General features: G+C 43.0%; 1 protein-coding gene across 7 annotated transcripts in view; it reads left to right on the forward strand.

The window, feature by feature from the left end:
• LOC107387904 (protocadherin-15) overlaps positions 1-20,740 on the forward strand; it is a 514,972-nt gene that overhangs the window by 354,193 nt on the left and 140,039 nt on the right. For all 7 annotated transcript variants that reach the window (XR_011516897.1, XM_054749198.2, XM_054749199.2 and 4 more), the window contains exons 25-26: positions 11,441-11,581; positions 17,720-17,832. Coding sequence is in view for 6 of the 7 variants with exons in the window: in XM_054749198.2 (XP_054605173.2) it covers positions 11,441-11,581; positions 17,720-17,832 (254 nt within the window). In the remaining variant the exon portion in view is untranslated. The remainder of the gene's footprint in view (positions 1-11,440; positions 11,582-17,719; positions 17,833-20,740) is intronic.

Raw genomic sequence — 20,740 nt, forward strand, 5'->3', positions numbered from 1 at the left:
AGGTGGCAACACCTAATTTGATAATTTTTTTTTTTTTTCACCGTGTCCTGTCTGGCTGTGAAGCAAGCAGAATTGATGTCTGAATGCTGGTGACAAGCCTTACAGATTTATTCTCAGGTGGAGCATCAAAGCCTTTGCTTTTAATGTCACGCCTGATACTTAAAACTTTATTGTTAATGTTGTTGAATGCTTTGTAATTCCGACCAGACACGGAGACAGAGGTGAAAGAGAGAGGAAAAGAAAAGGTGGAGAGAGAGAGAGAGGGGGGGGGTCCACAAAAATAAACAATAATGAACAAGAGTCTGCTTCTAGACCTGCAGAAAAAAGACAAAAAAAAAACAAAGGGACACAAAAAAAGGGACACAACAACAATACAAGATCTACCTATCACTGCGTCAACTTGATGAAAAGAAAAAATATGTATATATAATCAACATTGCTTAACTGAAGAATCACGATAATAAATCACAACGCATTAAGTGCCCACCATAGTCTTAAGACCTGTGTTTAACGTGCCCAAGCCCATACTTTTGAGAGCACCATGTGAGCACCTGTGTGTGTACACGCGCTTGTTTATTTAAGGTTTTTCTATAGGAGCGCCCAACAGAGAGTGTGAGGGACCACAGATCTGCCCCCCAAAGATGCGCAGGAGACTGAGGGAGCTCCAAGTCCCAGAGATCCAGGCGCTGCCCCAGAACGCAGGAACCCCAAGGAGACTGCAACCAGGAAGGCCCCCGCCCCCCTCGAGAGGCACAGAGGATCGCCCCGGGGGGCCACAACCAGCAGCCGGCAGAGTCCCCGGAGACATCAGCGGCAAGCCCACAGGCCCGCCCGCAGCCTCCCACCCCCTAGCCGGCCGAGCCCGGGACCCAGCGACCCGGAACCCAGGGGCAACCACCCCCGCCGGGGACCCAGCAGAGCCCAGGGACCTAGACCCCACCAGGCAGCCACCGGGATCTAACAGGCAGATGCCAAAATCTTAAACCCCCAGACCCGGTTGCCACGAACACTCAGGCAGACCAAGGCACAAGCCCCCACACCAGGTGTGGCAGGGGGAGGGGGGACAGAGATCTATATCATCAAGAGAAGTTCCAGGAGAGGGGAGGACCCAAAGGCCCCACCTGACATATACAGTCATACACAAACACAGTCACACGCTCCCTCCCTCATGCTCACACATGCACATACAACCCAAGACTTACAAAAATGCACGCCGGACACCCACTCATGCTCCCCATACACACCCTATTCACTCTGGTCCCGGTACTGCTGCACATTGGGTACAACCATCACCGGTAACCAGAGTTTGACCCTTTCTGCTGGGGTGCTGATGAGCAGGCTCCCCCGCCCAACGCTGAGCACAGCAACCCACCACCCCAGACCCCAACCAGACGGCCAGATCTCCCTCCTAGCCTCCAGCCCCAGGAAGCCTAGCAACAACAGAGGTGGCTAAGACCCCTAGTCTCCCTCCGCCTGCTCCAATATAGTGTTGTGTGATCATGAGGTGTATTCCATGGCTGTGGTGAGTGGGCAGTGCGGGCATCATCCAGCATATGCCAGCTGATGCCACCGCACCACCCCACTTACACCCTCAGCCATCAGTGTCTAAGTGCGGTTTAAAATTGGAAGTGGGCACCGGCACTCGGGAGGAGGCTGAAATATCCCCCTGCCAAATGCCGTTGAATGTGCTCACTCCCAAGGCCCTAAGTGTGTGTTTGTGTGGAATGTTGTCAGTGGAAGTGTATAAGGTGCAAATAAAATTGGGGGGCAGGTTTCCACAGGAATGCGGAAATGGGGTCCATACCCGCACTTCCTGACTTGCCCACCCCCCAAGGTCCTATGTGTATGTTTGTGTGATGATGTGAGGAAGCAGGAGGAGAGAAATATGCAGGGATGGGGAGGATTGGCTGGTTGGGCTTAGCCCTCCAGGGAGCCAGCTCCCCTACTGGCCCCAATAGGCACCTCTGTTGTCAAACTGCCACCCAGGGCATGGAGACCCCAGCCCATCCTGCCAGGGCCCAAAGCAGCAGCATTACAGAGCCTCATGGAGTCCGAGGGCACCAACCCAGCCCCACCCCAGCAGAATATCTATGCCCACCCCTGCATTTGCACAACTTCCAGAATATATGACATGGGACATCCAGGTAAGGTTGGGTCCTCCCCCTCCTGGACCTCCCCCTCCCCTGTGATGGAACGGCAGAGGAGCCAAGGCCTACCTGAGGCCCCCGAACCCGGGCCAGGCACTACTGGGTGTCCCTGCCTTCTTCCCGGCAGCATACGTGTCAGGACCCGACCCCCAAGGCCCCGTCCAGATCCCCACACGGGGCCGGCCACCCCCAAACCCCGAGCCCCCAGGCCCCCACCCAGACCCGCCCAGGGGCATTGCAGCTGCCAGGCAGTGACCCATGGCCGCCGCCAAGATCCCCAAGAGGCCCTACTCACAACTGCCAGCAGTCCACCCCCCGAGGCAACCCAAGCACCTCCAGAGGGGGGCAACGGCCCCCCAGTCCCAGACACCCCCAGTGAACCCACCTCCAGGGAACATCCGGATACTCCAAACTCAGACCCCACACCCCCCCACCCACACCATCCCGCAGGACAACATCAACGGCCTCCCACCCTCGCTATGTGATGGAACCGATCAAAGGAGCCCAGAGAGATTCATCTGAAGTGGAAGCAGAGGCTATATCAAGTCCAATATGATATAACAAAAGATTTCTATACTGGTTAATGCAGAGACTTTCTCTATTTTTCCAATTCAAGAGGATAGTTTTCTTAGCGATGCATATGGCAGTCAGAACCACGTGAACCAAAGATGTTGCAATCGGGACATCGTCCAGCTTCCCCAGTAAACAAAGAGAGGGGGAAGTTGGGATATGACATTTCAGACATTTTGACAGATCCTCACATACTCTACCCCAAAATTCCTGGACAGGTGGGCAGGACCACAGTGCATGAATGTAATTGTCAGGAATGTTGTTTGTGCAGTGTGTACAGGTGTCAGACGACACAAACCCCATCTTGAACATCCGATGACCTGTATAGTGTACTCTGTGTAGAATTTTGTACTGAATTAATTATAAATTGGGGTGTCTGATCATTTTAAAAGTTTTTAAACAAGTTTGGGACCAGAAGTCCTGGTCAAAGCTAACTGATAGATCCACCTCCCATTTTTCAATAGGGATTGCAATTTTATCGTCTATTTTGGACAGTGTCTTATATACTTTAGACAGTAGTTTGGGGGGTTTGAGATTATAAAAGTCTAATACCCTTGGTGGTGTTTGTAATTCTATTTTATTGAGCTTAAATTTTTGTTTGACTACAGATTTAATTTGGTGATATTCTAAAAAGCTATTCTTATCCATTCCAAATTGGGAGACTATTTGATTAAATGGGATGAAGTCCAATCCTTCATATATGTGTTCCAGGTAGAGGATTCCTTTATTTTTCCAGTCCGAAAGGTTCATCATTTTGTTGTTTTGCAAAATGTCAGGATTGTTCCAGATAGGTGTGCGTCTGCATGGTACTAGTGAAGACTCTGTCATTTTAAGATACTCCCACCATGCTGTCAGAGAGGTGCTGATACTAATACTTTTGAAGCTTTCATGTTTTCTTATGCTTGAGCTAATAAATGGTAAGTCTGAAAGCTCTATCGTATTGCAAAGTGTCTGTTCTATATCTAACCAGGACTCGTCTAATGGGTTATCTTGCAACCATCTTGGTATATATTGCAGCCTGTTGGCTAAGAAATAATAATAAAAGTTGGGTAAATCCAGTCCTCCTCTGTCTTTGGTCTTCTGAAGCGTTTTTAAGCTAATTCGTGGAGGTTTATCCTGCCAAAAGAATTTAGTAATTGAGGAGTCCAGAGATTTAAACCAGTCAGCTGGTGGTTTGTTTGGGATCATCGAGAATAAGTAATTTATTCTGGGTAAGACCATCATTTTAATTGTAGCCACTCTCCCCATGAGTGATATTGGTAAGGATTTCCATCTTGCAAGATCATCTTCCACTTTCCTTAAAAGTGGGATGTAGTTTAGTTTGGTTAGATCTGCTATCTTGGGAGAGATATTAATTCCCAGGTATGTGATATTCCCTGACTCCAATTGTGTATTAAGCAAATTGACAAATGAGAAATTAATTGGTAGAACTGTGGATTTTAACCAGTTTATAGAGTAATCTGAAACTCTTGAAAAAGAGTTTATCAGTTCTATTGCTTGGGAGAGAGAGGATTGAGAATTCTGGAGAAAGAGTAAAACATCATCTGCATAAAGACTGATCTTATGTTCTATTTTCTTACACTTTATCCCTTTAATATCTGTTGTTTGCCTAATTGCTGCTGCTAGTGGTTCGATAAAGATAGCAAAAAGTGAGGGGGAGAGTGGGCATCCCTGCCTGGTCCCCCTCTGAAGACAGAAGCTAGCTGATATTTGGTCGTTCGTCCTGACACGTGCTGTTTGAGAACTGTATAATGTTTCTAGCCAGTTTATGAAGAAGTTCCCAAAGCCAAATTTATGTAAAGTTGCAAATAAGAACTTCCAGTTAACTCTATCAAAAGCTTTTTCTGCATCTAGAGATAATATACTAGTTTCTATGTTTCTACTGTAAGAGAAATCTATCAAATTAAGTAATCTACGTGAGTTTGTGGATGACTGTCTACCCTTAATGAAACCAGTTTGGTCAGGGTGTATTATGAAGGGGGTTACCTTCTCTAATCTTTTGGCCAGGGCTTTACAAATTATTTTGAGATCAACATTAATCAGAGAAATTGGGCGATAGCTGGTTTTAACAAGAGACTAATATTGGCTGAATTCATGTTTGGCTGTAATCTGCCGCTCTCTTCGATTTCCCTCACCATTCTGAAAAATGTTGGAGCCAGAATGATCCAGAATTCTTTGTAGAATTCTACTGGGAACCCGTCTGGACCTGGAGCTTTCCTATTAGTCATGGATTTAAGGGCTTCCTGGAGCTCCGCTGATGTTAGTGGCGAGTCCAGGACTGTAACTTGGCTGTCTGATAATTTAGGAAGTGTTATCCTGTCAAGGAACTCATTGATCTCATTATCTGATGGGTTTATCTGTGGTGAGTACAAAGTTTGGTAAAAGTCTCTGAAGGTGTTGTTTATTATTTCAGGGTCATTAACTATATTCCCGGTTGAGTCTTTAACAGCAGATATGGTAGTTTTCTCTTTATTTATTTTTAATTGGCTAGCTAAGAATTTACCTGATTTATTACTATGTTCGAAGTTTTCTATTCGTAGTCTTTGCGCTAAAAATTGTGTCTTTTTGTCAATAATTCCATGAAGTTCTAATTTAGATTTACGTAATTTGCTCATTGACTCTTCTTCTGTGGACGCCTCCAAAGACTTGATGATTTCTTCTAACTCCTGAATACGTTTGTTTTCCGTTTTTTTCTTATGTGATGAGAAAGAGATTATTTTACCTCTCATCACTGCCTTTCCTGCCTCCCAAAGAATAGATGCTGATGTTCCAGGCAGGTCATTATGTTCTAAATATAAAGCCCACTCCTTTTTAAAAAATTCTATAAAACCTTCGTCTTTAAGCAGTGATGTATTAAACCTCCAGTTTTTGCTTGGTGGGATTGTCTTCTTATTTACCAGAGTTAAAGAAACCGGAGCATGGTCGCTGACAACTATGGGGTGTATCTCAGTGTCTGAAATGTCAGCCAACAATGAGCTGCTGACTAGAAAATAATCCAAACGTGAGTGAGAGTGATGGACGTGCGAAAAAAAAGTATACTCTCTACGGTTAGGATGAAGAGATCGCCATGCATCACAAAGCCCATAATCACTCATGTACTGTTTAACTATGTTAGTGGATTGCCAATTGCGCTGAGTCCCAGCTGTACTGAGCCTGTCTGTTAAGGAATTCATCCAAAAATTAAAATCACCTCCAAGTATAAGTGGACAGTCCAAGTGTTCGGAGAGTACAGAAAAAAAATTATGAAAGAATGGAGGGTCATCAATATTTGGACAGTATATGCTGACGATACATAAGCGTTGGTTCTGTACAGATAATTTTAACATTATAAATCTACCCTCTGGATCAGAAACTGTGTCCAATACTGTGAAATTGATGTTTTTGTGTATTAAGATAGCTACACCTCTTTGCCTAGAGTTATAGCAGGCAGAGAACATGCTGGGAAACTCAGGTGTCTTAAGTTCATCTGCGGATGTGGCAGATGAACATTAACATTATCTAATTTGATAATGTTACTGTGGCAGGACGCAGATGCCTGGAGCGCGTCAACAATCAGAGCTTTGCATGCGCAAGCTGGTTAAGTTTAGGATGGGGGTGAGGGGAAGGTTAAATTGCAAGAGGGTAAAGGTAACAATTTGGTTAAATGTCCGTTTTACGGCGGGTGTCACGCTCTGGCACAGCGAGTTACAGGAGCATGTCACCTGCTGACAGCAGGCTGCTGTCTTTTCCGAGGACTGCATCTTGCCGGTCATTATTACGTGACAGCGACTAGTCGATGACAGGCATAAAAAGTCCCTATAGAGCGGTGAAGTTGACTAGTGACTAGTGCATACGACCCCTACTGCTCCCCATAATGTTCTGCAGCATAATCAGCACGTTCTCTTTGAACTTGATATCAAATTTTCGCCTCCTCTTCGTCTGCACACCTGCCATGGTTAAAGTTACCCTCGCAGTCTATCACTGGCAAATCAAAAGTGAGACAGATGACACAACCACCCCACTGTGGTACTTGCTTGTTACCACATTCCACCCGACCACAATAAAAAAAAACGGCCATTATTCACCTCCGCCGACTCCGACACCGGCCAAAATGTGATACGCGGCCGTTAATTGAATACAGGCCAATATTAGAGGATTTACAGTAAGTGTCTTGCCTAAGGACACAATGACACCAACAGACTGAGTGGGGCTCGAAACTGCAAGCTTCTGATTACGGGACGAGCACTTAATTCCTGTGCCACCGTCGCCCCAGTCCTAGTGGAAAATGCCGTACTATGTTCACACTGTGTCATGTTCTGCCCCTGCCTTCTTGACTGTGTCTCTCTCCTGCCCTGATTAGCCCTCATTGTTCTCACCTGCCCCTCGTTAACCTGCCCATGTGTTCCTGATTTCCCTGTGTATTTATACCTCCCTCCTTGTGCCAGTCTTTGTCAGATCATTGTTGTTTGTCGTGTTGTTCCTGCCGTAGCCTGCTATTAAATCCATTTTTATTTCATCCGTGCCTGCTCTTCTGCCTCCTGGAACCCTCCACCACACTTGGTCCACCATCTCCACCCTCACTTCATGACAGAATGATCTGACCAACCTGGACCTGTGGTGAGCTCTGCAACATCTGTTTCTGGAGGATTATTTTTTCTTTTTTTCCCCTTTCAGCTGGGGGAGATTCTGACTCGAGGGTTTTTTCGGCGCATCCTACTTGTTTCCGGGGTGGTCGGACCCATTGAGGGGGTTTCGGCGCATCCTATTTGTTCCCGGGGTGGTCAAACCCATTATCCTCTTCTGCTGTTCTGCCCCATCCTGTTTTTTCATGGAAGCTGCTTTTCCTGGAGTTTTTGATGGAGGTAAAAACCCCTATGCACGCCAACATTCTCTGGGGTGGTAGGGCTGGTCTTCCTGCTCCATGTCTGCTTCCCTTCACCCAAGCCTCCACCTGTTGGATCCAGTCGAGTCACGGTGTGCACCTGCTCAGGACTGTTGCCGAGTACCTGCTGCCGCTCCTGGTTTCCTCGCGTCGCTCCTGCTGTTTCGTCCCACTTCCTGGTCCACACCTGTGGGGTCTATGCCTGCAGGTTCTTCATGCTGCAGTCTCTGCTGGGTCCCACGCCTGCTGCTGCGGTTCTCTGCTGGGTCCCGCGCATGCTGCTGCGGTTCTCTGCTGGGTCCCGCTCCTGCGGTCTCTGCTGGGTCCCACGCCCGGCTGCTGCAGTGTTCCTGTCCAGTCAAGTCAAGTGGTCAAGTGTTCCTGTCCAGTCAAGTGTTTCCAGTCCTCCTGAGTCACGTGTTCCAAGTCTCCTGTGTTGTGTGGCCTTGTGGGCGTCTGGTATCCGCCCCTTAAGGTGGGGGTACTGTCACGTTCTGCCCCTGCCTTCCTGACTTTGTCTCTCTCCTGCCCTGATTAGCCCTTATTGTTCTCACCTGCCCCTCGTTAACCTGCCCATGTGTTCCTGATTTCCCTGTGTCTTTATACCTCCCTTCTTGTGCCAGTCTTTGTCAGATCATTGTTGTTTGTCGTGTTGTTCCTGCCGTAGCCTTCTATTAAATCCATTTTTATTTCATCCGTGCCTGCTCTTCTTCCTCCTGGAACCCTCCACCACACTTGGTCCACCATCTCCACCCTCACTTCATGACACACTGTAGGTCTTATGGCTCAGTTCCGATATATATATATATATATATATATATATATATATATATATATATATATATATATATATATATATATATATATATATATATATATATATATATATATATATATATATATTTTTTTTTTTTTTTGTTTTGTTTTTTGAGCAAATCCAATTATTTGTGTGGTTGTTCACATTTTAACTGAAATGCGACAGCAAACTCTCTCCAGTGTGAACACTTCACCTCAGAGTGACCCGGAAGCCATTTTTCTAAACATCCATCAAATGAGATGGATGGTGAGCACAAGCTTGTGATTGGTCAGAATGCCACTTCCTTGTCAACAGCACCGACATTACCCCCTCAAAAAATAAAGAGAGATCAATCTAGCAGCAGACGCAAAGCAGCTTGAAGAATATCTTGTGAAAAAAACTATGAAAATATGAATGTTCATTCACCCAAGACTGAAAGAGTAAAGATGCACACCAATGTTTTATTTGTAGACAGAAATGACAGGGAACTTGGTTTTAGAGGTGCTGAGCACATGAAGAGGTGGAGGAGAATGAGGGAAAATTTTGTTCATGTTTAAAACTCTCTGAAAAACAAAAAGACAATATAAATATGGTAGTAATAGTAAATGCACTTTAACTGGACACACAACGGGATACCACAGAAAAGTCCTAAGCCCTCTGTTGTCCTGGAGGGAAATTGCTTTGCAACAATGCTTAATGCCTCCGTTAATGCATGTGCACCCCTCCCTCACGGAGTTGACGGAAAAGCATTAATTAGGCTTAAGTGCATTTTTTTTGTCTTGGTGCTGACTGTTTTCTGACAATTGTAACAACAAAATGTGGATTACTAGAACATGGTCTGACTTCAGGGGTAGAAATCCCTTTTCACTTTTAGGGGAGACGGGTAACAGTAAAATTTCAGAGTCCTTTTTGGGTGGGGCATGACAAAAAATGTTTGTCTCCTGCTATTTTGCAACTAGCAGGGTGGGCCTCCATTATGAGCAAGTTCACTAATGGGCCATTCCCATCTGTACCGGGTCGGCCCGGGCCGGGTAGCCCCAGTCGGCCCCAGCCTGGCCCGGTTGATTCCACACATCCTTGTCTTAAGCCCATGTGGGCTGATTCTACCCACCAATCAGAGGCTTGCTCTAATGGAAGGTGTGAATTTGCTGTCAGCAGTGTGTTGGCCCTGGTCGGCCTGAAGCAGACCCCCTCGAGAAGAGGGCTGAGAATGAGCCTTGGTTGTCCCGGAAAAATACCAGGCCACCCAGATATGTAAGCAACCTACGCTACCCGGCCTGGGCCGACCCGGTACAGATGGGAATGGCCCATATGAAACCAACCAATCAGAGACGAGATGTCCAAATATCAGGAAATAATCGTGTAAGACTCCAAATCCAACTAACTTCTGGTTCCTGAAACAGGAGCACTACAGCTTTTCCCCTCAGAGATCCACTCACTAGAGACCACTGCAGATGTGTTGAAAATACAAATGAACTTGTTTTTTCCATACATAATGTTGGAATGTGCCGCCTAAAGGTAAAGCACCCTCTTAACTCTTTCACAATAAAGAAAGAGACCACCATTTCAAAAATAAAATACCAAAATAAAAGTTTACTAAGTCACAAGATGTAGAAGTTATTAAAAAATCCACACATGTTCCATTTAAAAACACTATTAAACATGGAAACAATCCTGGGGTGACTAAGTTATGTGAAGTAAAGGCTTTTGATTTATTATCTATAGTCTGTGTTGCTGCTGATCACAGCTGGTTGCTTAGTGACAAACATGATTAACCGCACTGCATCAGTGTCACAGCCTGGTGAAACCTCAAAAACCAGGATGGACATTGGTCATAATGACTATCTGAAACTAACTAGTGTGGTTTCAGCGCTGATGTAGATGTTTCAAAACCAAAACATTTGGGACACTTATTCTTTTAAATGATTCTAAAAAGTTAGCTTTAATCTGCTGCTCATCTGAAATGTTAAATATATTTATGGTAGATGTCAGGAGAACATATCCATTCTAATAAATGTTAAAACAGCTGTCTGTTAGGTTTTAAAGGATTTGAGATTTCTTAAACTTAGTTCCCTAAACATTGCTGTTAGCCAATCAGAAGTGCGATGTCCAAATATCAGGAAATAAGATTCCAAATCCTGCTGTGTTCAGCTCTATTCTGCTGTGGCTCACTTCTACTTCCTGAAACAGGTACACCTGAGCATTTTTCCCCCAGAGTACCACTTATACAGTATTCATTCCTACTAGAGACCACTGCAATTGTATTAAAAATACGAGGAAATGTAATCTTTAAAAACTGGTTTGGATTCATCAGAACTTGTGTGAGATTTTTATTCAGACTTGTATAACTTTCTGAGCAACACTTGTAATGATTAGAGATAAACACACCAATTACATAAAGTACTCAGTGTTGGTAACAATAAAAAGGGCCAATTTCATCATCTTTATCAACATATTTTTGGTTTGTCGGACAACATAATGCATCATTTGTGATTTTTTAGTGGAAGTGCGTGTTTAAACTACTACAAACTTTAAATCTCCACACTTCTCCAAACCTCTCAAAGATTTAAACGTTTCTATAAACAAAGAATTTCTCCTCAGAGCAGCAGTTTGTTTTTTCTTCTCCCTCTTGAGACTTGTGCTCTTTAAATCCTGCTGATAAATTACAGTATTCAGACTAACAATACCAGCACAGACATAATTTATTCTGCTTCCTAAACTTCTGTGTAAAGTTCCTCTCACTTCTAGCTGCTCATTTCCAGCAACACTCCAGAGGTTAATTCATGACTATTAGAACTTGGACTTTATGGATTTGAAGAGTTGATGTGTGTATGTGTTTGGACTCCATTAGCTTTTGGATATACATATATTGTGTGACATTTAGGTCCAACAACTGCATCAGATATTAAATGTTGTTTATTACACTTCCATTAAGGCACTATATTTCATTTTCAGGCTGCTGGGCAAAACCTCTATAAAAGTGGCAGTTTTCCAAACATAGACGGGACTCTTTGTCTGGTAGTGAAAAATCTAAGTTTTTCATGTTTGTTTTGTTTCTTTTTCTAGGGTACCCCAGCAGGTCTGGTACGATACAAGGTGGACCAGGACAATCATCCATACTCAACCAGTATATTTGATGTAGCTGATGAGTCGGGGCAGGTGGTTACCAAAGTTAACCTCAATGAGGAACCCAACCTAAAGTTCAGAGTAAGTATGAGGCCAGGTGTTTTTCTGTATTTCTTTTATGTGGTGCAATTGAGGCCCCGTCCACACGTAGCCGGGGATCTGCCAAAACGTAGATATTTTTTTATGTTTTGGCCTGTCATCCACACGAAAACGGAGTTTTTTCACACGAAAATGGATCTTTTTAAAAACTTCGGCAAAAGTGAAGATCTGCGTTTTCTCCGTTTTGGGTGTCTGCGTGTGGACGGACAAAACCGGAGTTTTAAGGTCCGCAACGTCACTTTCCGCGACAAAAAAATGCTGACATCACGTGTGCGACCTGTGTTTACACTAGCCGGCATCATGGAAGCCCTCAGAGCTGCGCTCTGTCACTACCCGATCCATCAATTGTCCAAGCGCTTTTTGCTTGTTTGTTTTTGCAAGCAGAATTACTGCTCCTTGCGGAAGACCACAGACGAAGGATGAGGTTAAGAACGGGGGAAGTACTGCCGCCTACAGGTCTGGCATGTCCTTAACAACGTATTTATCCGGGTACGTGTGGACAGAGTTTGTTTTTAAAACTCGGTGGTGTGGATGCAAGTTTTTGGAGGGGCGGATATTCGTTTTTTTTTTTTTTTAAATGGCTACGTGTGGACTAGGCCTCAGTCTCCAGCTACGGGGCAGCATCCGCCTTTATTCCGACAGGACAAGGAGCGCTTGCGTCTGGCCTGAGGTTTTCAATTAAATTTGGTCTTAAATATATGCAAATGTCATCTGGCTTTTAATATCACAATATATGATACATCTCCCATCTATAAATATGTTTGTAGCAAGATTCCAGGTAGTCCAGAACTTGGCTGCCATACTGCTGACTGGTACCAGGCAGACAGAACATAAAATGTTGGTCTTAGCAAACTGGAACCGGCTTCCAGTCCCTTATCAAATTAGGTTTAAAATCATCCTATTCATTTTGAAGTTAAGTGGCGCAGCTCCCCGATCTTATTCACACCACACCCTACCACGCCCCCCGTGTTTGGTGGTTCCGAAACACAGGCTGAAATCTCAAAGGAGTCGTTCCTTCTCAATCCTAACCCTGAGATATTGGAATGACCTACCAACTCACGTGTAACAGTACCGATATCTCGACAGTTTTAAAAGTGTGGTTTACTTGTTTGTTCAATACTTTGCAGTGTTCTTTAGTGTAAATCAATGCTTATGAGTCATTTAAAACAAAAACAAAACAAAAAAAATGCTAGGATGCTCCTGTTCTGAGATGCAAAAATTTGCTGGTGCAGAAGTTAGCTGAAAACAGCTGAATTGCTCATTATTAATAATGATGTGCACACACCTCACTTATGATTGGCTAACAGAGCGCATTCAGCAATGTTACCAAGATACTCTCTGCTCTCTCCTCGCTGCAAAAAAATTAAAAGCCAAAATAGGCACAGTCGTGAATGCAAATTCACAGTGTGACAGAGATATGTGAGGATTTTCTAATTAGAAGATAATGCAGAAGATAGGTGTAAAAGACCGTTTTCGTGTTCAACCAGTTATGAAAAACTCAAAGTGGCCGATTACAATCACAAATAATAATAATTAAAAAAAGTTTTTTCAGTCAGCCACACCTTTAATCTCCTTGACCTTCAGTCATAATGGACAGTGATAGTAGAGTTCTCTTTATTGAGTCTGTCCTAATTTGTTCAAACTGTGGGTACCTTGCTTGATTTTTAAATATTTTTAAATGTGTTTGATACAGCTTGTTTTATTTCTGTGTTTTAACATGTTTAACACGTGCACCTATGTGCTATTATTAGGGATGCACCAATACTGATACTGGTATTGGGCACTGGTAAAAGTTAACCAATACCAGGAACCGACAATAAAAAGTGGCTTCAGCGTAACTTATCATTTCTGTTCACCTAATATTTTAGTTTTATGATCGTTTCTATTAATATATTTTCTTTTTTATCTACCTCACAGTATTTTCCTGTTGAAAGCAGAAAATAAAATAAAATCTGTATTTCAATTCATTGCATTTTTGTGTTGTAGAAGTATCGTTTCTGTAATTGGTATGGGCGAGTACTCACATCCAGGTATTTGTATCGTATCGGTTTTGAAAAAGTGGTGTCATTGCATCCCTAGCTATTATGATGGTGCACAGCCTTGTTCGACCTTTTGGCCGTGTTCAAGCGCTATACAAATAAAGCTGAACTGAGTGCAGACCAGCAATTCAAATAATCGGAGCCAACATGGCGAGTTGAAAATACCTAAAAATAAAATGTAGCCATATAAGAAATAGATTAAGATCTATATTATATTAAAGCCCACCACCTTGCCAGAGTTTTGAACAGATAATCTCTGATTGTTTAATTTAAATCAGTCTATGGCTTTGTAGAAATTTCAATAACACACATCGGTCTTTGTCCTGGACGTAGAACTGTGGACCACTTCTTTACCCCGTGCTTGTGGGGGCATGGGGGTTTGCCCAACCAGTCCACCTGTAATTTGAAGAAGGCTTATGAAAACCTGTGGACGGTGCTCAAGAAGTATGGAGAGAAAAGCCTTTTGTTAAGTTTGATTCATTCTTTATACCTAAGGAGTGAGTCTGCTCCATGCAGCCGGCAGTGAGTCGAGCTTGAAACTGCTGCAGGCCATGCTTCTCAACTGGAAAGTGTGGAATGCCAACTCCAGGATAGAGGAGAGGACTTACCTGAAATGTTCTAAAAAGGAGAAAACAGTGGTGCAATCTGCTGAGACTGCCAAATGCACAAGCAACGACCCCTATTTTAATCTAATGGCCTGATGGCTGGAAGTAAAAAGCACAGCTTTCAGATGTAAATGAGCTCACAACACAGAACTGGACCACTCATAAACAAAACATTAATGATAGCAAATGAGGAGCCATTTGGAAGTCTGAACAATTGGCTATTCTGGGTGAGCTGGATGGAAATGTTTTGTTAGCAACTAACACTCAACCACAGAAACAGGCTAAAACATTATCACTTGTTTTTCACCTTTTAGTAGTGGGCAAATATAAAGGAATCTAAACTGGAACTCAGAGGTCCGATGGAGATCAGGGAACCCATAAGACCAGAGATAGAATGGCTACACCAAGGAGTTGTATTGGGCGAGTGATTATTGGTTAAGAATCAGATGAGCAGTGGATCAAGGCGAGGAAAAGATGACAATGAAGTAATAGACAAACACACTGAACAAAGATTGACAACAAATAAATAACTCAAACAAATAACTGAAAACCTCTCACAAACTACCGAATCAGCCAGCGGGGGCTTTCTGCATGCACCCTTCATTATCATTCTGGATACTGAGAAAACATCTCCCCTGATTAGGGCTGCAACAACGAATCGATAAAATCAATAAAATTCGATGAAGAAATGCGTTGGCAACCCTTTTTGTCGTCGATTTGTTGTGTTGTGCAACTTTTTTTGTGTTGTGTAACCTTTAAGTAACAGTCTTATCTGATGCGGCAGCAGAGCAGACAGTCAGATGAGGACGAGGGACACATATATGTCGCATGTGTAATTAAGTAAGGAAGATGCCTTTTACTGGCACACTGTGCTAGGTGTTATGGAGGAAAACGGAGAAACCAGCAGACACAACGGCAGAAACCGTCCAAAGTTTGGTATCAAAAGTGTAGCTACAAGCAGATTAGCTCATGCTAGCAGGTAGCAGGCTCACGATCAAGTGGGCTCCGAAAAAACACGATGGTTATGAAACTAAGAATACCTGAATTCGACAACCAGAAGAAAAGTTCCCAACATCATCCTGTACATTAGCTGTCTGCAGCGCCACGGAGCTGCTGTAGTCAGGTTGCTGCTTCGAGCCTGCTGCCCCACACCGCTGAAGGTGTATGGCAAGTCACTGTAGGATTGAATTCACAAACACGTCTATCTGTGAACATAATTTAAACTGGATTATTGTTAACCTGTACATTATAGATATGTCACTATTACGTTTTAAGCAGTAGAAATGAAATGTTATTAGTATTTCTAGTAGTTTACTACTGAACATGTTAATCAAATACATAACATTTTACCGATCATAGTTTGATTATCGATATATTTAGATGATAGCATGTTGTTTTGCACGCTATTGAACAGTTTTCTAATCATGTTCTGTTGTTAAATTAAAGGAAGGAGTGAAACAATGTTTCCCTAGCAAAGTTAAAATTTTCTTGTCTAATCCGATTAATCGATGATCCAAATAGTCATTTGTTGCAGCCCTACTTCTGACTGAAGCCGTCTCTTTTTCTCTGTTTCTCTCTAAGGAGTGTGCGCACACGTGCACACACACACACACACATTGCTGCGAGGCTTGAGCTGCGCCTTGGGGGGACAGACACAGCAAAGCAGGACGCCATATCAGAGTCAGAGTCTCCCTTAAATTAAACGCAGGAAGTTGCTTTTGGAGACATCGCACACTTTTCTGCATATCCTTTGTCCTGCCCACGTGCTCAGAGATGTACTCATGACATCACTGACACCTTTGTACCACTTTTGGAGACCGCCCATAAGCTCAGTCGAGTCTGCATTCCTAAAGCTGTGTGTAATCACCCCAACCAGGCTGGGGCTGACTGCGTGGAGTGGAGCAAGCGTTAGAGTGGAAGGGGCTCTAGTTTGCCTCAATGTGGTCCTGTGATTGACAGATGACCTGTCCAGGTTGGAACTCACCTCCTGTGTAATGACCAGCTCTAGGGCTGCACGATATTAGGAAAACATGCGATACTCGACAACAGTGCTTAATATTGCGATATCGATATTACTCACGATAAATTAACAAATACTAAAGTATGCAGTGTTGATGTCGTCTGGCATGTGATGGCTACTCTGGGTTCAAAGCAAACAAAACTAATGCATGAATTCCATTACAACATACCATTTTTATTGCAAAAATATGCACATCCTGTTATCGCGATGACGATAATTTTTCGATATATTGTGCAGCCCTAACCAGCTCCCTTTAAACCTGCTAAGAAACAAGCAGGTATAGCAAAAAGATGCAGCTGTAGTGCTGCTTTTATTTTCAGCGGAACTCCTGTTTTTAGAACAGTTTTTACCTGAGATCCACAATAAGTTAACTTGTGCTTCGTTTATAATGGATCACACAGCCATAGTGATTTATTTACTGGACAAACACTAATGTACTTCTTAAATTTCACCATGCGGTTGAGAATCCTTTTAATAAAATGTGGAGCATATGAAATCGATCCTGTACACCTGAGGCCGTTTTTGTGATTCAGACATTATTATTGGACAGTATTTATCTCACATGTCTCTGTTTAGCTTTGCACTTAGATTCTATATACATTTTTACATTTACTGGGTCATTTAACATCATTTGATGAGCACAAACAGATTTCACCTGCACACACAGGATTTGTGTGTAATAGCGTTTTTTTTCCTCAGAGCAAGTGTCTAAATCCCTGTTCGCTGTGCAGAGCACACTGTAGCAGCTTATTAGTTTGAAAATGGTTTGTCCTCAGCTGCACGCCTCCATGGGCCTTTGAGCTGTGCTAATTTCATCTTTTGATTGGGCTTTAATTAACACAACAAGGACTTCAGCCTCTTGTGAAGATGATTCTCTGGGGACTAATTTTACCTTGTTTGCTCCAAATAAGTCAAACAAAATGTGTCTAACTGTACGCATTTTTGGCTAATGTCTGAAACAAACAATGGATAAAGAGTAGTTGGTCAGGAAAAAAGGGCCGACCAAGCTTCTTAACCTCCTTCTGATCCCACAAGGAGAAATTCTCAGATCATTATTTATTTAGGAGTTTCTGGATTGCCATAGTTCAATAAAAATGCCAAAGGGAGTGTGATATTTCCAACACTTTAGTGTTTAATAAGATACTATATTTCATTGTGTTTGTATTTAGGGTTAACTCATTAGGATTCCTTTGGGTCTAGTTAACAACTGTTATCACCAATAAATTGATGTCTAAGCTTATAGAAAAAATCTAATCAAACATATAACAGTATACTGACTAGCCGTCATGCAATTATTATGCTTTTTGTTTATTTTATGGATTTCGGTTCAATCTTATTTTCTTGCTTTACTCAGATTTTATCACAATTTTTGTGATGTCAGAGTGTGAACATGACCATCAGCAATAACATTACATGGATGTGATTTACTCTGATGATCATCTCTGTGTTCTGACAGCTGGTGGTGGTGGCCTATGATCACGGTGAGCCTGTGAAGGAGAACAGAACCCTGGTTGAAATCACAGTTCTGCAGCCGTCAGTTATTCCAGTGTTCACCCAGGAGGAGTACAGGTGTGCAAGCATCACGCACATGCGCACGCACGCACGCACACGCACACACATGCATGCATGTACTCACACACATATGCACTCACACACACATAAGCACATGCATGCAAAACACACCCACACAGATACGCAAGCATACACACACACACGCACGCACACAAACACTCAGAAACACACAAACATACACACACACGTACACAAACATGCAGAAACACACAAACATACACAAACACAAACATACACACACACACACACACACACGCACACAAACACACACACACACACACACACACACACACACACACACGCACACACACACACACACACACACACACACACACACACACACACACACACTCCAATCCCTTCTTTGACCACTCCAGTGTGTGTGTTATTAAAACAACAGATATTTTCAGTTGGTCATCTGATCTGTTACAAAGTAAAAGTGAAGTAGAAATGACAATAAATCAATTCATTCATTCATTCATTCATTCATTCATTCATTCATTCATTCATTCATTCAAGTCCATCTTTAAACTCTTACCGTAAACACTTGAGGGACATCCCTACCTTCTTGTTAGCAGTGATCATCCAGCTCTCACACTCGCTGTCTCTAAAATTATTTGAAGTCTAAATTAGCCTGAAAATGTGGAATAAATCAGAGAACAATGGTGCATAATTATCGCCTTTAAAAACAAAAGCTCTGGAAAAATGCCTCTTTTTTTAATCTGTTTTAAGAACAAAACAATCATACAATACTCCATCCAGGTTTTGTTTTCCACTGACAACTATCTCTACAATTACATTTCACAGACACAGCAACCATTAATTTATGACACTCTTGGCTCAAATGGAAACACAAATACAAATCCCTCCTCAAGTGTGTCCATGGGGTAACGCAAGGTCAGGCTGGATGCATCAGATCTAAAATTGGTCTGTAATCTTTAGCTATTATGTCTTTTTCACAGTCTCAATCTGATATGGTTTTTATTATTCACAAAATATGTATTTGTTTTCTTTTTTTTATATCAGCCACTCTGTAAGTGTGTTTGTTGAAAGTAGTGATGGTAGGATGAGAGAGCTGGTCCTTTTCTGTTTGTCGTTTTGTTGTCTGATTGGACATAGTTCTAAGGCCCTGTCCACACGTAGCCGGGGATCTGCCAAAACGTAGATATTTTTCTACGTTTTGGCCTGTCATCCACACGAAAACGGAGTTTTTTCACACGAAAACGGATCTTTTTAAAAACTCCGGCCAAAGTGAAGATCTGCGTTTTCTCCGTTTTGGGTGTCTGCGTGTGGACGGACAAAATCGGAGTTTTAAGGTCCGCAACGTCACTTTCCGTGACAAAAAATGCTGACATCACGTGTGCGACCTGTGTTTACACTAGCCGACAGCATAGATGCCCTCAGAGCTGCACTCGCTTTATCAATTGTCCAAGCGCTTTCTGCTTGTTTGTTTTTGCAAGCGGAATTACTGCTCCTTGCGGAAGACCACAGACGAAGGACGAGGTTAAGAACGGGGGAAGTACTGCCGCCTACAGGTCTGGCATGCCCTTAACAACGTATTTATCCGGGTACGTGTGGACAGAGTTTTGTTTTAAAATGCGGTGGTGTGGATGCAAGTTTTTGGAGGGGCGGATATTCGTTTTCAAAAAAGCCCCGGCTACGTGTGGACTAGGCCTAAGAATGAGGGTTGTAATCAGAATTCATCCCTCCATCATCCCATCTACTCGCTCAGACTTCTTGGTCTTTCTGAATCACAAATGCCAAATACATCAAACATGTTTGTTTGTCTTTAAACGTTTCATGAATGTGTCACGAGTTGGGCAGGAGGAAGTTTAGGACCCAAGATGCAGAAACCAGATGAATGAGGCAGAGGTGGAAGATGAAATAAAAATCCTTAATTTAGGAGTTATCCAAGAAGGCAGGGAGCCATAAACCAAAAAATCCAAATGACTAAAACTAGAGATCCAAAAACACTAGAGACACTAGAAGCTAGAGAGCAAACGAGACGAGAATGACACGAAAAATGAACCAACAAAACACTGAAACACAGACAGGGTTTTACACACTGGGGAGGATGAAAGGGAGATGAGCTGCAGGTGTGTGGGGAGCGAAACCAAGTGAACTAAATTACTAATCAGGGAGAGGGCAGTGAGTTGAAGAGAAAGAAAAATAACATGACCTAAGATTAAAAACCTAAAAACAAAAAGAGCAAAATAACTAACTAATTGTCTGGGGAAGGAGAACTAAAGAACCGGTGGGGGGAAAGAAAACACACTAAAAGAGACTAATAAATGAACAGCTGAAACTAAAGGAAAAACACTACAGAAAGAAAACCTACAGGGGCGTGACTAAGGGGGACCAAGGGAGCACAGGACCAGCGGGATACCTGGTGAGGGAAACCTAGAGGGCTGCAGATCTGGGGACAAATGAGGAACACCAGGAGACACATGAGGAAGACGCAGACAAGGGCACATGAGGGCGCTAGGAGACATAAAAGGAGAACCTAGAGAGGGATGGAGAACACAAGGAGACACATGAGGGGAGACGCAGACCATGACACAATGAGCATGTTGTGTCAGGACAGACACAATTTCTGACCCTTGCAGATCAAAACTCAATAGCTCTTGTCTACAGAGTGGAGTTAAGCGCCTTTATTAGTGTTTTATGGAAAAACCTTCAGAAGAACAAAAAAGACTTGAAAGAGAGCCAAGTCATAATGGATTTCTAAATATGTAACATAGTGTTGAGCTACAGAATGGCGTGGGTATGTTTGTGCGTTATTGATCATTGTATTATTCATCACACACAAACATTTCTGTGAGTCATGGCTCAGGGTTTGTGTGTTTGACTCTGCCTTTGGATGAGAGTCTTTGATTTTTATCCTGTCATCTCTTTTCTAATCCAT

The sequence above is a fragment of the Nothobranchius furzeri genome, chromosome 16 (genome assembly GCF_043380555.1).
Source record: "Nothobranchius furzeri strain GRZ-AD chromosome 16, NfurGRZ-RIMD1, whole genome shotgun sequence".
NCBI classification, from domain to species: Eukaryota; Metazoa; Chordata; class Actinopteri; order Cyprinodontiformes; family Nothobranchiidae; genus Nothobranchius; species Nothobranchius furzeri.